Source organism: Haliotis rubra, unplaced genomic scaffold, assembly GCF_003918875.1.
Source record: "Haliotis rubra isolate DU_JTF1 unplaced genomic scaffold, ASM391887v1 Scf180, whole genome shotgun sequence".
Taxonomy (NCBI): Eukaryota; Metazoa; Mollusca; class Gastropoda; order Lepetellida; family Haliotidae; genus Haliotis; species Haliotis rubra.
The window spans coordinates 665769-682478 of NW_025765781.1; the positions used below are offsets into that span (position 1 = coordinate 665769).

At 40.8% G+C, this 16710-nt stretch overlaps 1 protein-coding gene across 1 annotated transcript in view; it reads left to right on the plus strand.

The window, feature by feature from the left end:
- LOC124273424 overlaps positions 1-16710 on the plus strand; it is a 61537-nt gene that overhangs the window by 29928 nt on the left and 14899 nt on the right. Inside the window, 8 exon segments of the mRNA XM_046708689.1 lie at positions 3214-3432; positions 4040-4115; positions 4682-4758; positions 4760-4826; positions 5119-5330; positions 7689-7883; positions 9057-9141; positions 9957-10159. Of these exon segments, the coding sequence (XP_046564645.1) occupies positions 3214-3432; positions 4040-4115; positions 4682-4758; positions 4760-4826; positions 5119-5330; positions 7689-7883; positions 9057-9141; positions 9957-10159 (1134 nt within the window).

Here is a 16710-nt window from a genome sequence, read left to right on the forward strand (position 1 = left end):
CTTGTGTTTGGTGAAATCTGTCTCCCAGCCTGTGATAGCTCAGTTGGTAGAGCGGAGGACTGTTGAGGTTTTGTTGACATCCTTAGGTCCGTGTTCAAATCTGCATCCGGAGACATTTTGTAAAAAAATAATGAATATATTGCTAAACGTATTCATTGGTCAGAATTATATTTTTTCACAAAGAGGTCGAGCTCTTTTATCTCCAGGTTTGTTTTAATTTCAGTTCAACCTACCCATATTTTGACCCTGGTTTGGTGCATGCTACGTTTCTTGACTAAACATAGCATTAACCTTTTAGTGTGGCATGCACATGATGTGATAGGGAACTGGTTGTATTTAGATGTGACAGATTGTAGACAGAGGTGTTACAAGCTGTTATCTGTAACATGTAGACTACAGGTACATGTTTTCAAACATGTTTGACCTACCATATAGAATTTATGATCGCCACAGTGTGATCAGTAATCTATTCAACTTTGTAATTGTACATGCTGTATACGATTACATAGTGGGCTGACACAGTTAAACAGCAACTTCTGACATACACAATGGATCATTGTCATTTTTGTGTTTGTTTGTTCATTGTTTTACGCCGCACTCAGCAATATTCCAGCTATATGGCAGCGATCTGTAAATAATCGAGTCTGGACCGGACAATTCAGTGATCAACATCACTAGTATCGCAAGTGGGATAGAATGACGTGTCATTCAAGTCAGTGAGCCTGACCACCTTATCCAGTTAGTTGCTTGTTACGACAGCATTGATTGCTGAAGACCAATTCTAACTAATGGGAGCCTAGTTAATTTATTACATAAACAATAGTCATTCACTCAATGTGGACTAAGCATCAAAATATCTTTATACAGAGAGCTTGTAACTTTAACTTGAAAGAAAACTACAGGTCTTTTTAAAAATTTCTCTCCTCTGTGTCAAATGCTAAACAAGTTTTGTCTGGTTTTGAAAGGCACCTGTTTCAACCTAGAACCTAATACGTAAGCTGAGTTGAGGTGACCCGGTTGTACATAGCTGACCTGTCACTCAACATGTCACACAGCTGACCTGTCACCTGTCAGTGATATATACAACCACAGCAGTATACCTGCTCAACAAGCTTCAGTGGGCACATGCCCCAGGCTACACTTGGATGGCTCAACCTTTACTATCTGATTGTGTGGTTTGCCCAAACTTAATCATCTGTATCTGATGGAAAACTGCTATTAAGCGGTATCCTTATTGGAAATAAACCAGGGTCAATTAGCCTCATGACCTGCCATGAGATGTGTAATTAATTCCTTGATAAGCTTTGGGGCATGTATGAGGTTGTAATCTGGCTTAAAGCTTCAATGAACAGTCGTAGATAATAGTTTTCCATCTTAGTAATTGATAAATGATTTTGTTTTTATTGTTGTGTCTCGGGTTCTTTGTGTTAAAGAGTGTCGAAAGGTAACTTGTACCATTTAAGGTATCTGTGTAATCCTGTGTTTAGTCGAGGTTTGCTTGTTCTAAGAGCTGATGGTTACATAGAAGTAGGTTAGTCAGGGTCTATGACTTGGGTGTCGTTGTTCCCCAGTGCACATAAAATAATGTGTGTACTTAGCGGTGTATTGTGCTAGCTTCCATATGAAGCATGAACAGACTGGTAACATTTTTACCCTGGTCAGTCCATCAATGTGCACTCATTTTTATCAGCAGCAACGTGTTTTGCAGGGGGGTATCAAAATAAACTCCGTCTGTGCATCCGTCATTGGAAATTGGTCCTTTCGGAAGCAGAACATGAAAACCATTCAATAATTGGTGAACTGGTGCCTTTTGGTAGTTTTGGATTTCTGGATAAAATATTTTTTTGCGTTTCCATGGCAACAAGATTGACTTTGACTGATATTGGTGTTGGTGCTCCTCTCTGGAGCAGAACTTTAAAACCTTTCAACAGTCTCCTTCTACTTTGTGGGTATACAAGAACCTAATGCATCACTCTGTCATATGGACTTAATGTATATTCATGAAGAGTATTTTACCATTGCAGAGGATATTGATGACTTTGTCTTCTTGTTTTTATTCTCATCTCCCTGGGGAGTATACAACCCTACCTTAAGATGGTTTACTGTCATTACCATCTCATCCTACCGGGTACCCATTTATCTGCTTGTATATTTGTAGGACAAAGATGGCCTGCTTAAAACATTGGTGCATCTCATCCAGACTTGCTTGTTTCCAGGGCCACTGTCATAAGACTGGAATATTATCTGGGTCTATAAACGACAGTCACTGACATATTTTCAGATATATCCTTGATTATGATGTGTCAGCATTATACATGATCGATTCCCCAACTTACTGAACATCTACAACCTTCAGTGAAATTAAGCATGAAAATCAAAGGGCCCTTGTCATAAGCCTATTTTATAAAATAAATATTTAGCGATCACTGGATTCAAATTTTAAGAGAGCAAACCTCAATTATCCCAGGGAAATTTAGTTGCGACACTTCAGGCTTTGTGTGAACATTATGACCGCCTTCATGGTGAATTGGACAGTGTGTCTGCCTAGAGAGGGGAAAGTCTGTGGTTTCCAGGACTCCTGAAACCAAAAGTGTAGAAAGATAGCCCTTCTTGTAACCCTAGATCTCTATGTTAAGAGAATAGAACAATGTTTTAAGGACTGGTCAGCTCAGTGTGGGTAGACTGAGTGGGACTAGTCCATCCCATAGTTCTAACCATATTATTTCTTTCTTTCACACCAACATTTGTTTTATACAAAAGCCCCAAGTGAATCTAATCATTATTTTTGTCAGTCTCCACTCTCACTGGGGCTCCTTCAGAGACTAAAGCTTAAGCCTTTGTCTAGGGTGGGGTATCCCTGTTGAGATCATAGAGGGCTAGCACTATAAAACTGGTGAAAGTTTGGACTAGTACAAGCAGCCACACATGAAGACACACGCACACGCTTTCATGCACATTGTTGTATGAGTGCACGAATGTTTAATGTTAACCCACATGTTACCTCACCTCACCTTGCCTTATTTTGTCTCACCTCACCTCACCTACCTTATTTTGTCTCACCTCACCTCACCCAGTGGAATCACTGTCCCTGTTCCCATGCTGTAGATCTGTTGGTTGAGATGATGTTCACCTCACCTCGCGTCACCCAGTGGAATCACTCTCCCTGTTCCCATGCTGTAGATCTGTTGGTTGAGATGATGTTCCATGTTGCAGCTTCTCCTGGAGCACAACGCAGACCCTGGTATCCGGGACAAGGATGGACTGTCTCCCGCCATGTGGGCATGTCGCATGGATCACATTGAGCACTTCGAGCTGCTGAGCAGGGCAGATAACTCTCACATCGAGGAGCCAGACGGGATCGAGAGGGATGCTAATGGCCGCACGTGGATGCACTGGGCTGTGCGGCGAACAGAACCGCTGGAGTGTCTGCAGGTGGGTTTTACAAGCCAGACGATGGGGACCATTGTTCGCAGTATGAATCAGTGGATTGTCTGGCCCATCGGGAATCAGGTGTTCAATGGTCAGGTTTGGTGACTCTACTGATAGCGTGTCATCATGCCAAGACAATGGGTATTGTTGTTCATAATAATATCAATCACTGGATTGTCCAGCCCATCTGAAAGGTGGTCATTGGTCAGCCATGATGACTTGACTTAAACGAAGATTTTTGTTCACAAAATCGGTCACTGGCTTGTCTGGTCCAAACTCAGTTGTATTTTGCTGAGTGCGACCTTAACCAACAACTTAACAAAACACATAAGATGATGGATTTGAAGCAGATGCTTGGTTTTTGGTATATTTGATCAGTCAATGTTGATTTGAGGTTGTCATGGATGATAATAGTTTTGGTGATGATCACAAACGAAGGTGATGATGGTTGATACGCCATGTTGAAGGAGTAATGTTCAATCATTGTCAGTGTTCCAAACCAGTTTTGAAAATGTCTGCACTCCTGAAAGTACCAGTTGAATTTTGTTGATGGATAGATATGGCTTTTTTCTTTGCAGTTACTTCAAGGCTTTGTTTTGATCTGTTTCAGACTTTAATAACTGCGGACACTGCGGCGATCAAGGATGATGATGGCAAGACAGTCTTACTTCTCGCTGCTGAGATGGGTGAGTCACTACCCATCAACTACCACCAACCACCAAGCATCCATGACCCACCATCAACAGCCACCTCCATCCTCCCTCCTCCCATCACTCACCACCCACCGTTCACTCTTCACCCACAACCAATCCTCCCACCTCCTCCCATCACTCACCACCCACCGTTCACTCACCACCCACCCCAATTTCTCCCCACCACCACCCAACCCCATCCAACTATCATCCTATCTAAGTGCCTGGACCTGGTGATTTTGGAAAGGTCATCATCAGGACCTCTAGGTTGCGGTGAAAAGAAATATATCAATCGCCACACTCAAAATACTCAAAATATGTATTATGAGTGTGGAAGGCTGTACACAGCCACGATAGGTAAACTTTAGTAACATGACAAATCAGGTGTTGTTTAACTTGTTTCGAGTAGTATACAAGTGTTTTAAAGCCTGTACCGGGCAGTGGGATAGGCTAATGGTTAAAGCGTTTGCTCTTCACGCCAAAGTGTTGAACCTCACTCACTCACTCCGTGTTCGTCATTCAAGTGGATGTTTTACAGGGTTGTGAATTGTGTATTTCAGGGTCACTGCTGGCTGCCAAGCTGGTCATGGAGATTGCAGGACGTATCTGTATCCATGATACGGACGCCCAGGGGAGGAACTGCACTCCATCTCGCCACGATACGCGGACATGGCGAGATCGTCAACTTCCTCCTGGAGCAGGGCGGTACGTACAAATATACACCTGGCCGGCCTCGACTCATCTATCTCGGGGGTTAAGATGAAAGCATGGACTGAAGAGTTCAAAGAAAGTCACTCTTTCTTAAAACAATTTGTAATAATTCTGTTGAACAAGAGTAACGTGTTGAATTCATGGAGGGATGTGATTCCCTGAGTAAGCGAAACATATGTCTCCACAGATCTCCACAGATCTCCACAGATCTCCACAGATCAGCTGATATGAGCCTCTTGTATTCCGGAGTTCACTTGATCCAATATTTTCCTGTTTGCACTTACAGTTGACCTGACTGTGGTAGACCAGTTCAACGCCACAGCGTGGGACTACGCCCTCAACCGCCAGCTCCACTACTGCCAGCTGATAATCATGTCGCATCAGCGCCAACGGATTGTCTCCAACCCCACATCACCCATGGTGCCAGGAATGGGTCTCATAGACAATCTACATATCATGAACGGCAACGTGAATCAGAGCGAGGACTTCACTATGAAGGTGAGTTGACTGGATATATGTGTGCTGCAGAGCAGAAGACTGGTTGTTTGATCATACCAGGTGGGTGGAATTTGTTGTTGCAGTGCATTATGCTTGGGATTATGAAGGTGAAACAAGGACTGGTTGATGTTGAGTCTGTACACTGACACTCACATACAGAGACACAGACAGACAGACAGACAGACAGACAGGCAGAGGACACAGACAGACAGACAGACAGATGATGTTGAGTCTGTACACTGACACTCACATACTCACATACACACTGACACTCACATACAGAGACACAGACAGACAGACAGACAGACAGGACAGACAGGCGATGTTGAGTCTGTACACACTGACACATACAGACACAGACAGACAGACAGACGATGTTGAGTCTGTACACTGACACTGACACATACAGAACACAGACAGACAGACAGACAGACAGACAGACACACTGACACTCACATACAGAGACACAGACAGACAGACAGACAGACAGTTGATGTACACTGAGTCTGAGAGACACAGACAGACAGGCGATGTTGACTGTACACTCACATACAGAGACACAGACAGACACAGACAGACAGACAGGCGATGTTGATGTTGAGTCAGACGGACCAGACAGGCGATGTTGAGTGTACACTGACACTCACATACAGAGACACAGACAGACAGACAGACAGACACAGACGACGATGTTGAGTCTGTACACTGACACTCACGTACAGAGACACAGACAGACAGACAGGCGATGTTGAGTCTGTAGACACACGATGAGAGGTCACTCACATACAGACAGACAGGCGATGTTGAGTCAGACAGACACTCACATACAGACAGACAGATGTTGAGGCGATGTTGAGTCTGTACACTGACACTCACATACAGAGACACAGACAGACAGACAGACAGGCGATGTTGAGTCACTACAACCTCATTACACTGACACTCAAGGCATTACAGACACAGACAGACACAGACAGACAGACAGACGGCGATGTTGAGTCTGTACACTGACACTCACATACAGAGACACAGACAGACAGACAGACACACAGACAAAGACAGACAGACAGACGAAGCGATGTTGAGTCTGACAGACAGACAGACAGATGTTGAGTCTGTACACTGACACTCACATACAGAGACACAGACAGACAGACAGACAGACAGACGATGTTGAGTCTGTACACTGACACTCACGTACAGAGACACAGACAGACAGACAGACAGACAGACAGACGATGTTGAGTCTGTACACTGACACTCACATACAGAGACACAGACAGACAGACACAGACAGACAAACAGGCGATGTTGAGGGAAAGAGAGACACAGACAGAGGGAGGGAAGAGAGACAGACACAGAGAGAGAGACACCACTCTCACACACACTGGTGTTGGTAATTGGTTGAAATCTCACAATTGAAAATTGGTTCATTAGGGACCGTTCACAATTTATGGCTAGGGGGGGTGGTGATGATTTTTATGGAGAAGCATGTACAATGTGAATGACCCCTCCTAAAATTTATGTACAAAATAAGTGACCCCATTGCATGGCATGTACAAATCAATGACCCCCCTCCCCTTCCCATAATTTCTAAGCATAATTTTAAACATATTTTTATGTACAAAATTGCTGACCCCTCCTAGTACGTGTGTACAAAATTGCTGACCCCCTAGCTCCCAAGAACAAAATGGGTGGTTAAAATCATCATCACCCCCTAGCCATAAATTATGAACGGTCCCTTACAATTGAAATACATTGGATAGTGTCATTTTTCAGATTTTCCTCTTCAGGTTGTTATTGCAGACAAGTATAACGTGGTTCTCTCTTGTTTTTGTTTTATTTAGAAACTGCGCAAATTTCACATCCAATGTAGAATGATGCAACTTGCAACTTTTAAGTGATGACATATATCATGAACATAAACTTCCTAACATAACATAAACGTCTTCAAGAAATATTCAATCATGACTTTTTAGTAAGTGAAGTGAGTTTTCTAAGAATGAAACACGTTTTCAGGCCCTGACAACATCTAAGATATGTTCCATGGTCTAGTGTTTCAAATATTAAAACAGTAGGTCCAAAATCATTTGTGTTCAATTAAGAGATTAAATGTAATCGATTGCTTCATTGTTTGGTCACTGCAACCAATTAATCAGAACACCACAAACACACACACAAACAAACACATTTACACTGGGTGTTAGTCTATACCTGTGCCTGAAACTGAATTAAGTCATCCCTACATGGAGAAAAGAGGCATGATATTATGTCACAGTAAGAGTTCTTGGCAAATGAACCCCCATTTCTTCAAAGGTAGGTAAGTTCTTATTGAATTGAAATTTTCCATATTTCCAGAACTGGCCAGGCAAGTCAGGGGACACAACTCCAGTGACACCTCCTCATCCCCCCAAACGTCCCAGAACATCGAGGCCGCTGCTGTCACGGCGAGCCAACAGCCTTACTACACCTGAAGGCCATGAAAAGACGGACCTCAATGGTGATAGAGGCATCAGCAGTGCAGGGAACGAGAGAAAGAAGGAACGCATTGAAGTATGTATTGGCAGAGAGCAGATAACAAAGTTGGTACTGCTGTTGCCGACATGGCACCTGGAGTTACCTCCCTTACTTGGTCGAATGAGTCTTGATTATTATTAGAAGCAGATGTGTGCATGTTAGCTAAAGAATATTCAGTCTTACACAGATTTAATGAAGATCTCACAATGTTACATATCCAAATTTGACGCTGCAAAAATGTTTGATGCAAAAGAGAAAGTTTCTTAATGATTTACTGTCTTTAGGGGTTGTTTATATTATTGTTTTTAGTGAATATTTTTGGTGTTTACTCTCTAGAACTTATGTAGTGAAATGATTTCCACATTGCTGTCTGATGATGTGTAACTGAGACAAAATGTAGTCCTGAAACAACACATAAAAGCACATATATACAGTAAACTAAAAGAACTCAAGTCCAGTACTAACTTTAGTTCGTTATTACCATGTTTTTTCATACACATATCAGCTAAGTTATACAACAAGAGACCAGGGCCTCCTTTCACAAAGCACTAAGGTGATCGTAAGTCACTAAGGTAACCTTAGTGCAATGTTAATGAATGGGAGTTACGGTTAACCTTAGTAAAGGTTGCTTCGTGAAGGGTCCTCATCCACAAAGCGTTCGTAGTGCTGCAACATTCCAAGGCTCCAGATAAGGGCTGTATCGGGGTATGTACGGATAAAAAATATGCACGATCGGTAGGAAATATTTTGAAAACGTAGCAGATACGCACCACAGCAATGGTGTACGGTCTTAGAATCATTTACACTCATATTTATTGGAAAAAGTATTGTTTATTGACCAGTTTACACAAGTAACAATGTTGTGGTGCATACATGAATGGAAACACAAGATTACTGATACTCCATTAAATTCCATTCAGTACTCTAAATGTACTCTTAAGGTTTTCCAGTACTCTTATATTGAAAAAATAAGGAGTACGTACTCCTGATGTTGAAAAATTATCAGGAGCCCTGACATTCGTAAAATAATGGTTTACATTAGTGTTACGACAGGTTGTAATGTTACGAATGCTTTGTGGATCTGGACCCTGGACCTAAATAAACTGCATGCTGTGGATGTCAGTTACAAGGTGTATTTGTTATACAGTCTGTAGTTTACTGTGTTGAAAGATACATGGATTGTTTACTTGGTTATCTCCCTTGTTCCAGGTGAGTGTGGACACCAAGCGCACAGCAAACATTGCTTTCTACGCTAACGGACGGGAGGAGACGGACATGATAACTGACGATCATGGTCAGTGAACGACACAAGCTTCGTAATTTTCAGTAGCCCACGGATTTAACCCGACCTGGTGGCCAGTATTCGTCCAAAATATCAATTAAAATTAGCCGAGTGGAATTTAATTTTTAGCAGTTCAAGTTGATAAGGCTGGCCTTGTTTTGTTCTTGAGTTTCCCATCTTTCCCCAGCCCTGAATTTAAAGAAATGCAATAGTAAAATGTGTTTTTATCTCAGATGTCTTGGAAAAATCTAAAAATAATCTTTCTTCAACTACCTATAATAAAAAAATCTCCAAAGCAAAGTGCCTCAATCTCTATCATCAATTAAATTATACACTATTACCAAGTGATCTAACTTTCTAAATTTCGTAAAAGTGCTTACGCAATTAATTATTTTGATCATCCTCCCAATCCCTCTCCTGCTTGTTGAGGTTGAAGATGAGAAACACAAAAATAAATGTAGATGGCCTTACACTACAACTAATGAACGGTCAGTCATTGGTAATAGACCCATGAAGGTCTGGGTTAGAATTAGTCTTCAGCAACCCATGTGTTGTCGTAAGAGACGACTAACAGGATCAGGTGTCAGGCTCGCCAGGTGTCAGGTTGACACATGTCATGGTATCCCAGCTGAATAGATTGATGCTTATGATGTTGATCACTGGACTGTATGGTCCAAACTCGATTATTTACAGACCACTATCATATAGTTGAAATATTGCTGAGTGCAGCATTAAAAAACAAACACACTATCATTGGTAATAAGTTTGTACAGTCTATCATGTAGAGTCACCGTGAGTATCAGATGTCAATGTTAACACTGTTGCAGATGGCCATGTGGAGGGAGAGGAGGATGTTGACGGTGTGAGTGTCGGGGGAATGGACGTGTCAGACATTGATGATGACGAGGACAGATCCCCACCAAGAGCACGACCTGCTCCTGCCCCTAGACCTCAGACCATCCAGCCTCGCCCCCCACCCAGACACACTCAGCCACGCCCCCCACCGCCATCATCTTTCTCCCATTCTCAGGTGGGTGTTGCTTCATCTTTTGGGAAATATCAGTTACTAAGTTCCTTTGATACTTTATGGACTGAAGACAATACCACTGGTGGCCAATCTGGCTAAGGCTCTGCAGAGTTGCTTCCCTTTTGTCTTGCAGCTACAATTGAGTGGTGGTCAGGTGACATCACTGACATATATATAACACTGGCCCGTTATACCCAAGCATAACCTGTGAACTAAGTTCAATAACCTAATGTTGCTGTAACCTCAGTTTCTTTAATGCTACATCTTGCTGATATAGGTGGCTGAGAAATGTAAAACTTCAATTTCCTTTATGTTGTATCTTGCTGACACAGTTACCTGATCTCAGTTTCCTTTGTGTTTTATCTTATGAACATAAACAAACATCGAGGGTACATCAACCCATGCCCCCCTCATGACCAGTGAACAACTTATATTGTACCATTGTCAGTTTCTTTGTTGAATAACTGCTGTTCTCCATTCTCATGCACTTGTAACTTGTATGTAATTATGATCATGTTTTATGTATTTATTGAAATACTTGTATTATTTTTCCTTATCCTGACTCATGCTCTTTTTGCTTGTCTTCTTCTTCTTGCGAACATAGTGGAACACTTGTATCTCCCTAATTGAAGCTCCCTTCAATTTAAAATCACTAATTAGTATTCACCACGGTTACCTCCTTTCCCTGGCCAGCCGGAAGCCAGAGCCACCTCTACCCATGTGCCTCCTCACTCCTTCCTTCGCCCAGTGAGCTGGGCGTGAGAGCCGCCTGTGTCTCCTAATACACACTATATCCTTTGATTATATTTTAGTTAGTTACCTCAGATAGACATCTATAGAGGTTTAGCTAGTATCCTTCCAACCATATATTGATATTTAGTGGATTTTTCTACAGTTTATTCACGGGGCCGCTGTGTTTGTTTCAGTGGATTACGTTGATGAAAATTCTGTACTATTGCAGATTACGCTTTGCTGCTGCTGATCCACCTTTAATATGATGTACGGCCATGTTTATTATATTCACATTGCAGTTGCGGTACTAATTTATCCAATTCTACCTCTTTATTAATATTTACTTTGCGTTTGCTGCCCATTGACAGCAGATATAGGTCGCAGTATGCAGAGTCTAGTATGACTGATACACGGAACCCTCGCCAGTCTACTGCTGTTGGCCGACTCCTCCGTGTGGTGTTCGCTAGAGTGGTGGAGAGGTGTGGGGCGTAGTCCGCCATCTCAAGAAGCATTCTGCTTCCCAGACATCCCATCGTCGCAGCAGAAGACTAGAGGGTTTTCTACTACATCTCAACAACCCGGGACCGTTCCCATCGAAGTTTGGGCCTGTATGATGATCAGCCGGGTCATCATACCGATGTACATCAAAGATTGACCCGATGTCGCGCACAGATCAGCATGCAGCCTGATGTACCAACGCCAGATATGCGATGATCGTCCCTGAGGGTCCCCATCATTACCAACACTCAACGCAGACGTCGCGACACCCAGGGCAGCGTGACCTCTGAGGGAAAATCAACGAAGTCTACTAGACTTTCTCAACCGGTTGTTCCAGCCCGATGACCTGGACCTCTCACGATGATCAGCTGATCATCATCCCCGACGCATTTCACAAGAAACGACCGGGGACAGCTACAACGACATCAGCAGAGATCACCATGCAGCCTGATGCCTCTACACTGATGTCGGACGCATTTTCCGTGGACCCTCCATTAACACCACAGATAAAGCACCGGCGACCTGCGTGCAGACCATCCCAGAAGACATGATCGCGACAAATTATGAACATCATGGAGGACCAATATCTCTTGTTAGCAGGGTCGAGCAGCGAAGGCTCCAAGCGTGAACAACACCCCAGAGGCACCCCGTCAGCGTAGCAGCCAGGGCCGATGTCACCTTCGAAGGAAGTCCGCGGACCACCTTGACGAAGGACCTAGATGTACAGCCAGCCGAAGGCCTTCAGCGAAGCAGCGGAAAGGACCTAGATGTACAGCCTTCGATGCGGAAAGAACCTAGATGTACAGCCTTCAGAAGGACTTAGCGAAGGCAGGATAAATCATCACCTTATGCTGGTTTCATCCTAGATGTGGACTCGGACCATCAGACATCACGAAGCCTTTCGCCGAAGGTCATATCGTCGTTCCCGGACCCGACCGACGAGGAAGCTTTCACGAAGGCATCTTGAAAGGACACCTGAATCAGATCATCATCATCTAGAAGGACATCGAGGACTATACAAGAGCCAAGCCGAAACTATCAAGCGTTCCCCTCATGAAGTCTCCAGAAGATCAACCCATAGACAAGTTGATCATCGATATCAAGTATAAGAACTACAATCGATATTGGTTCTGTTGAATCCATGACGAAGATCGATGTTCGCTGGCCTAAATAGATCTAGAAGAACGATCAATTAGACACTTATCACCAGACTTAAACATACCTACTTCTGAATATGATAAGATGATCCATGCGGCCATACTTAGGCAAGCCGCCCGATCCACATCCTGTTAAACACAGAGGCTGTTCACGAAACAAGCTCATATATATATTTATATATATATATATATATATATACTAATCGGGGCTTTTGATTCTCGACACCTTCGCTGATGGTCGCGAAGGCTAGAAATAACTCCAAGTCTACTTCACCCAGAAGATCTAGAAGGGATACTTCGAGAACTTCGCGAAGTCTCGGCGTTCACCGAGGAAGTCTCCTCCAAGGTTTCCATATACTAGCCACTGTCATATATAGCTACTGTCAGTCCGTTTCAAGACGCCGCATAAGTTGATTATCAACTGTATGCCAGATGCAGCCTATAAAGCTTCTGTGCCAAGATAATTGCTCAGGCTATATTTACAACACAGAACGTCGCTGTATTATTAGTCAACACATTTCATAGATCTTCACAGAAATCAACTATTCCGTATAAAAGTTGCTAATATACAATCCCGGACGACGATCGATTATCTGCATGCGTGACCATTACGCATATCTGCAGACAATTCAATATCAAATTGAACAGCAGCCTTGTTACAGCGAGTATAACTCTTAATCGTCAAAGTTTTCTGAGAAGAAATATGTACAACAAGTTCAACGTTAATTCTACAATTATGACGATACATTCATGTATACAGTCTACAAGCTCACAACTTGCAAGTTGTTTATACCCTTATATATAAGGAAGTCGGAATTATATTCAAAACTGAAATTACTTTCCGCGACAACCAGGAAAATAACCTACCCAGCATAAAATTACAGAGCTGAGATATTTCGCCGGAGGTTTCAGCAGCGTTACCATTAACCCTCGAAACACGCGTGGTCACTTTCGGATAACTTCGAAGCTACGGTGAAGACCGGCGTTTATGCTAATATCAACGGCGACAACAAGAATTTATTCAAGGTGGGTTTTTCCGCTACACCGGTGACATCACAGCGTGGTATTATACAGAATCAAAATGCCTTGTTCTGATTGGACCATGAGGACAACGACCTACACAGAGGTTGATCTCTATTCACAGTTCAAGACTTACGCCACAAGTGACAACTATATATCAGTGAGCGAGCAAGCAAGCCTCATTACAGTCCAGTTAACCTGAACATTCATGATTAGACTGCCTTTCTTCAAGATAGAGACCTCCCCTGTCAAGTTAAGGCGAGGGATCGCAGTCAGATCGCGATTTTACATAAAGTTCAACGAGGACAGACACACCTGGTTGTTGTGCACCTACATCAAGTCAAGGACTCGTCATGCTTAATTACCTAGACGAAAGATACAAGTGGATCTAAATCCACAGCATTTCAGACTACAGCTGAATTTCATCAGCGACTAACACAGCTAGATGGTTAGTAAACCTACTAAACTTCTGTTTGGAGAATAAACGGAAATTTCCACTAACCTGGGGATATGAATATAGTGCTCCAACACCTCACAAGTGAGGTTTATGAACACGCCTGGATGACATACTTGGACCCCATGATAATGATGATTCTATCAAGATGGCCAGCAAGAGCACTGTAAATTTATCTCCACCCAAACCAAACAGGAGTAAAAAATGCAACAGATTATTTCTCTATCATCAACTTACGCAGAGAGAAGTCTCATGTACTATATCTCCATTTGGATCAGAACTGTCATACTACGTTGCATATGCGGATGGACCTATTCCGACCCTCCATGAGCTTAATACTCATGATATTATAGCTAACTTCTACAATTGTTCCACACAAATGTGATTGAAATATTGGAGGGTTTATTTCTGGAGATCCGATATGGTGGTTGCAAACCATTATCTGAGAGATATCACCACCGAGGACGCCTCAGGTATACACCAATTCGATCCCATGGTCCTCGCTGACAACAGCTGACAGTTCCTCGAGAAGATAAGTCAATCTAACAGATTTTTACTTATCTTATAACAATACTAAATAGCTTCGTGCTATATATAATTTACTTAAGTTCCTTTTATCATCACAGTACTATGATTATTACATCATACAATATATAAGTTAACAACTCTACAGAGTTTGTTATTATATATATTTACCTTAAGTTATTCATATCTTAAGAGTAATATTATGGTTACATGATAAATGCATCAGCTAACAAACTCTACAGAGTTTTGGCTATTTATACATAGCTTAAGTTAATTAAGCTAACAAACTCTACGGAGTTTTACTATTATATAGGTAACTTAAGCTAATTATACCTTAAGCATAGTACTATACTCATATTATTAAAATATATTGGCTAACAAACTCTAAGGAGTTTTGCTATTATATAGGTAGCTTAAGCTTATTCATATCTTAAGCTTAGTACTATGTTTATATCATATAAGTAGATTAGCTAACAAACTCTAAAGAGTTTTTGCTATTTGGCTTAAGTATCATCATATTTCTAAGCAATATGGTTATATTATAACATGTATTAGCTAACAAACTCTACAGAGTTTTAGCTATTATATATGTAACTTAAGCTTATTCATATCTTAAAGCTTAGTACTATGTTTATATCATATAGGTATATTAGCTATCAAAACTCTAAAAGAGGGTTTTGCTATTATATATTTCGCTTAAGTTTCATCATATTTTAAGCTTTATAGTTACATTATAACATGTATTAGCTAACAAACTCTGGAGTTCTTGCTATTATATATGTAGCTTAAGTTTTCCTTCATAAGCTCAATACTAGGTTTATATCATAGCTAACAAACTCTAAAGGGTTGTTTTCAGCTATTATACAATTAGCTTAAGTTTTCATCATATCTTAAGCAGTATGGTTACATTATAAAGGTATTAGCTAACAAAACTCACGGAGTTTGTTATTATATATATATAGCTTAAGTTTCATCATAACTTAAGCTCAGTACTATAAGCTTAGTACTATGGTTACACTATAAACATATTAGCTAATAAACTCTACAGAGTTTTTGGCTATTATATATGTAGCTAAGTTAATAATATCTTAAGCACAATACTATACTCATATTGTAAAATATATTAGCTAACAAACTCTACGGAGTTCTGCTATTATATATGTAGCTTAAGTTAATTATATCTTAAGCACACTACTATACTCATATTGTAAAATATATTAGCTAACAAACTCTAATGGAGTTTTGCTATTATATATGTAGCTTAAGTTAATTATATCTTAAGCACACTACTATACTCATATTGTAAAATATATTAGCTAACAAAACCCTACAGAGTTTTGCTTATATATATGTAGCTTAAGTTAATTATATCTTAAGCTCAGTACTATACTAATATTATAAATATATATTAGCTAACAAACTCTACAGAGTTTGGCTATTATATATGTAGCTTAAGTTAATTATAGCTTAAGCAACAGTACTATACTCATATTATAAAAATATATTAGCTAACAAACTCTACAGAGTTTGGCTATTATATATGTAGCTTAAAGTTAATTATAGCAAGCACAGTACTATACTCATATTATAAAAATATATTAGCTAACAAACTCTCTACAGAGTTTTGCTATTATATATGTAGCTAAAGCTTATTCATATCTTAAGCTCAGCATTATATCTATATCATATAAGTATATTAACTAACAAACTCTAAAGAGTTTGCTATTATATAATTAGCTTAAGTTTAATCATATCTTAAGCTTAGTACTATGTTATATCTTAAAGTATTTTAGCTAACAAACTCTAAGGAGTTTATACTAGCATATTAACAAGCTTAAGTCTATTAGTCTTAAGCATTGTATTAATGTTATATATACTTTTATCATAATAAGTACATGGTAATAACCTTTTATATGGCAGCTGATAAGTTAGCAGCAGGAATTCATCAATTCAGTGCCTTTATGAATTATACTCCTCAGATGTAAGACAAATTTCCCAAATGGACAATAAAGAATTGTCTTATTTTGTCTATGTTATCTTAATCCTATAACCTCCTTTTCCTCTATGTTGTATCGGCCCGTGAAGATCCGGGGTAGAATAGGTCTTCAGCAACCCATGCTTGCCGTACAAGGCAACTATACTTGTCGAAGAGGCAACTAACGGGATCG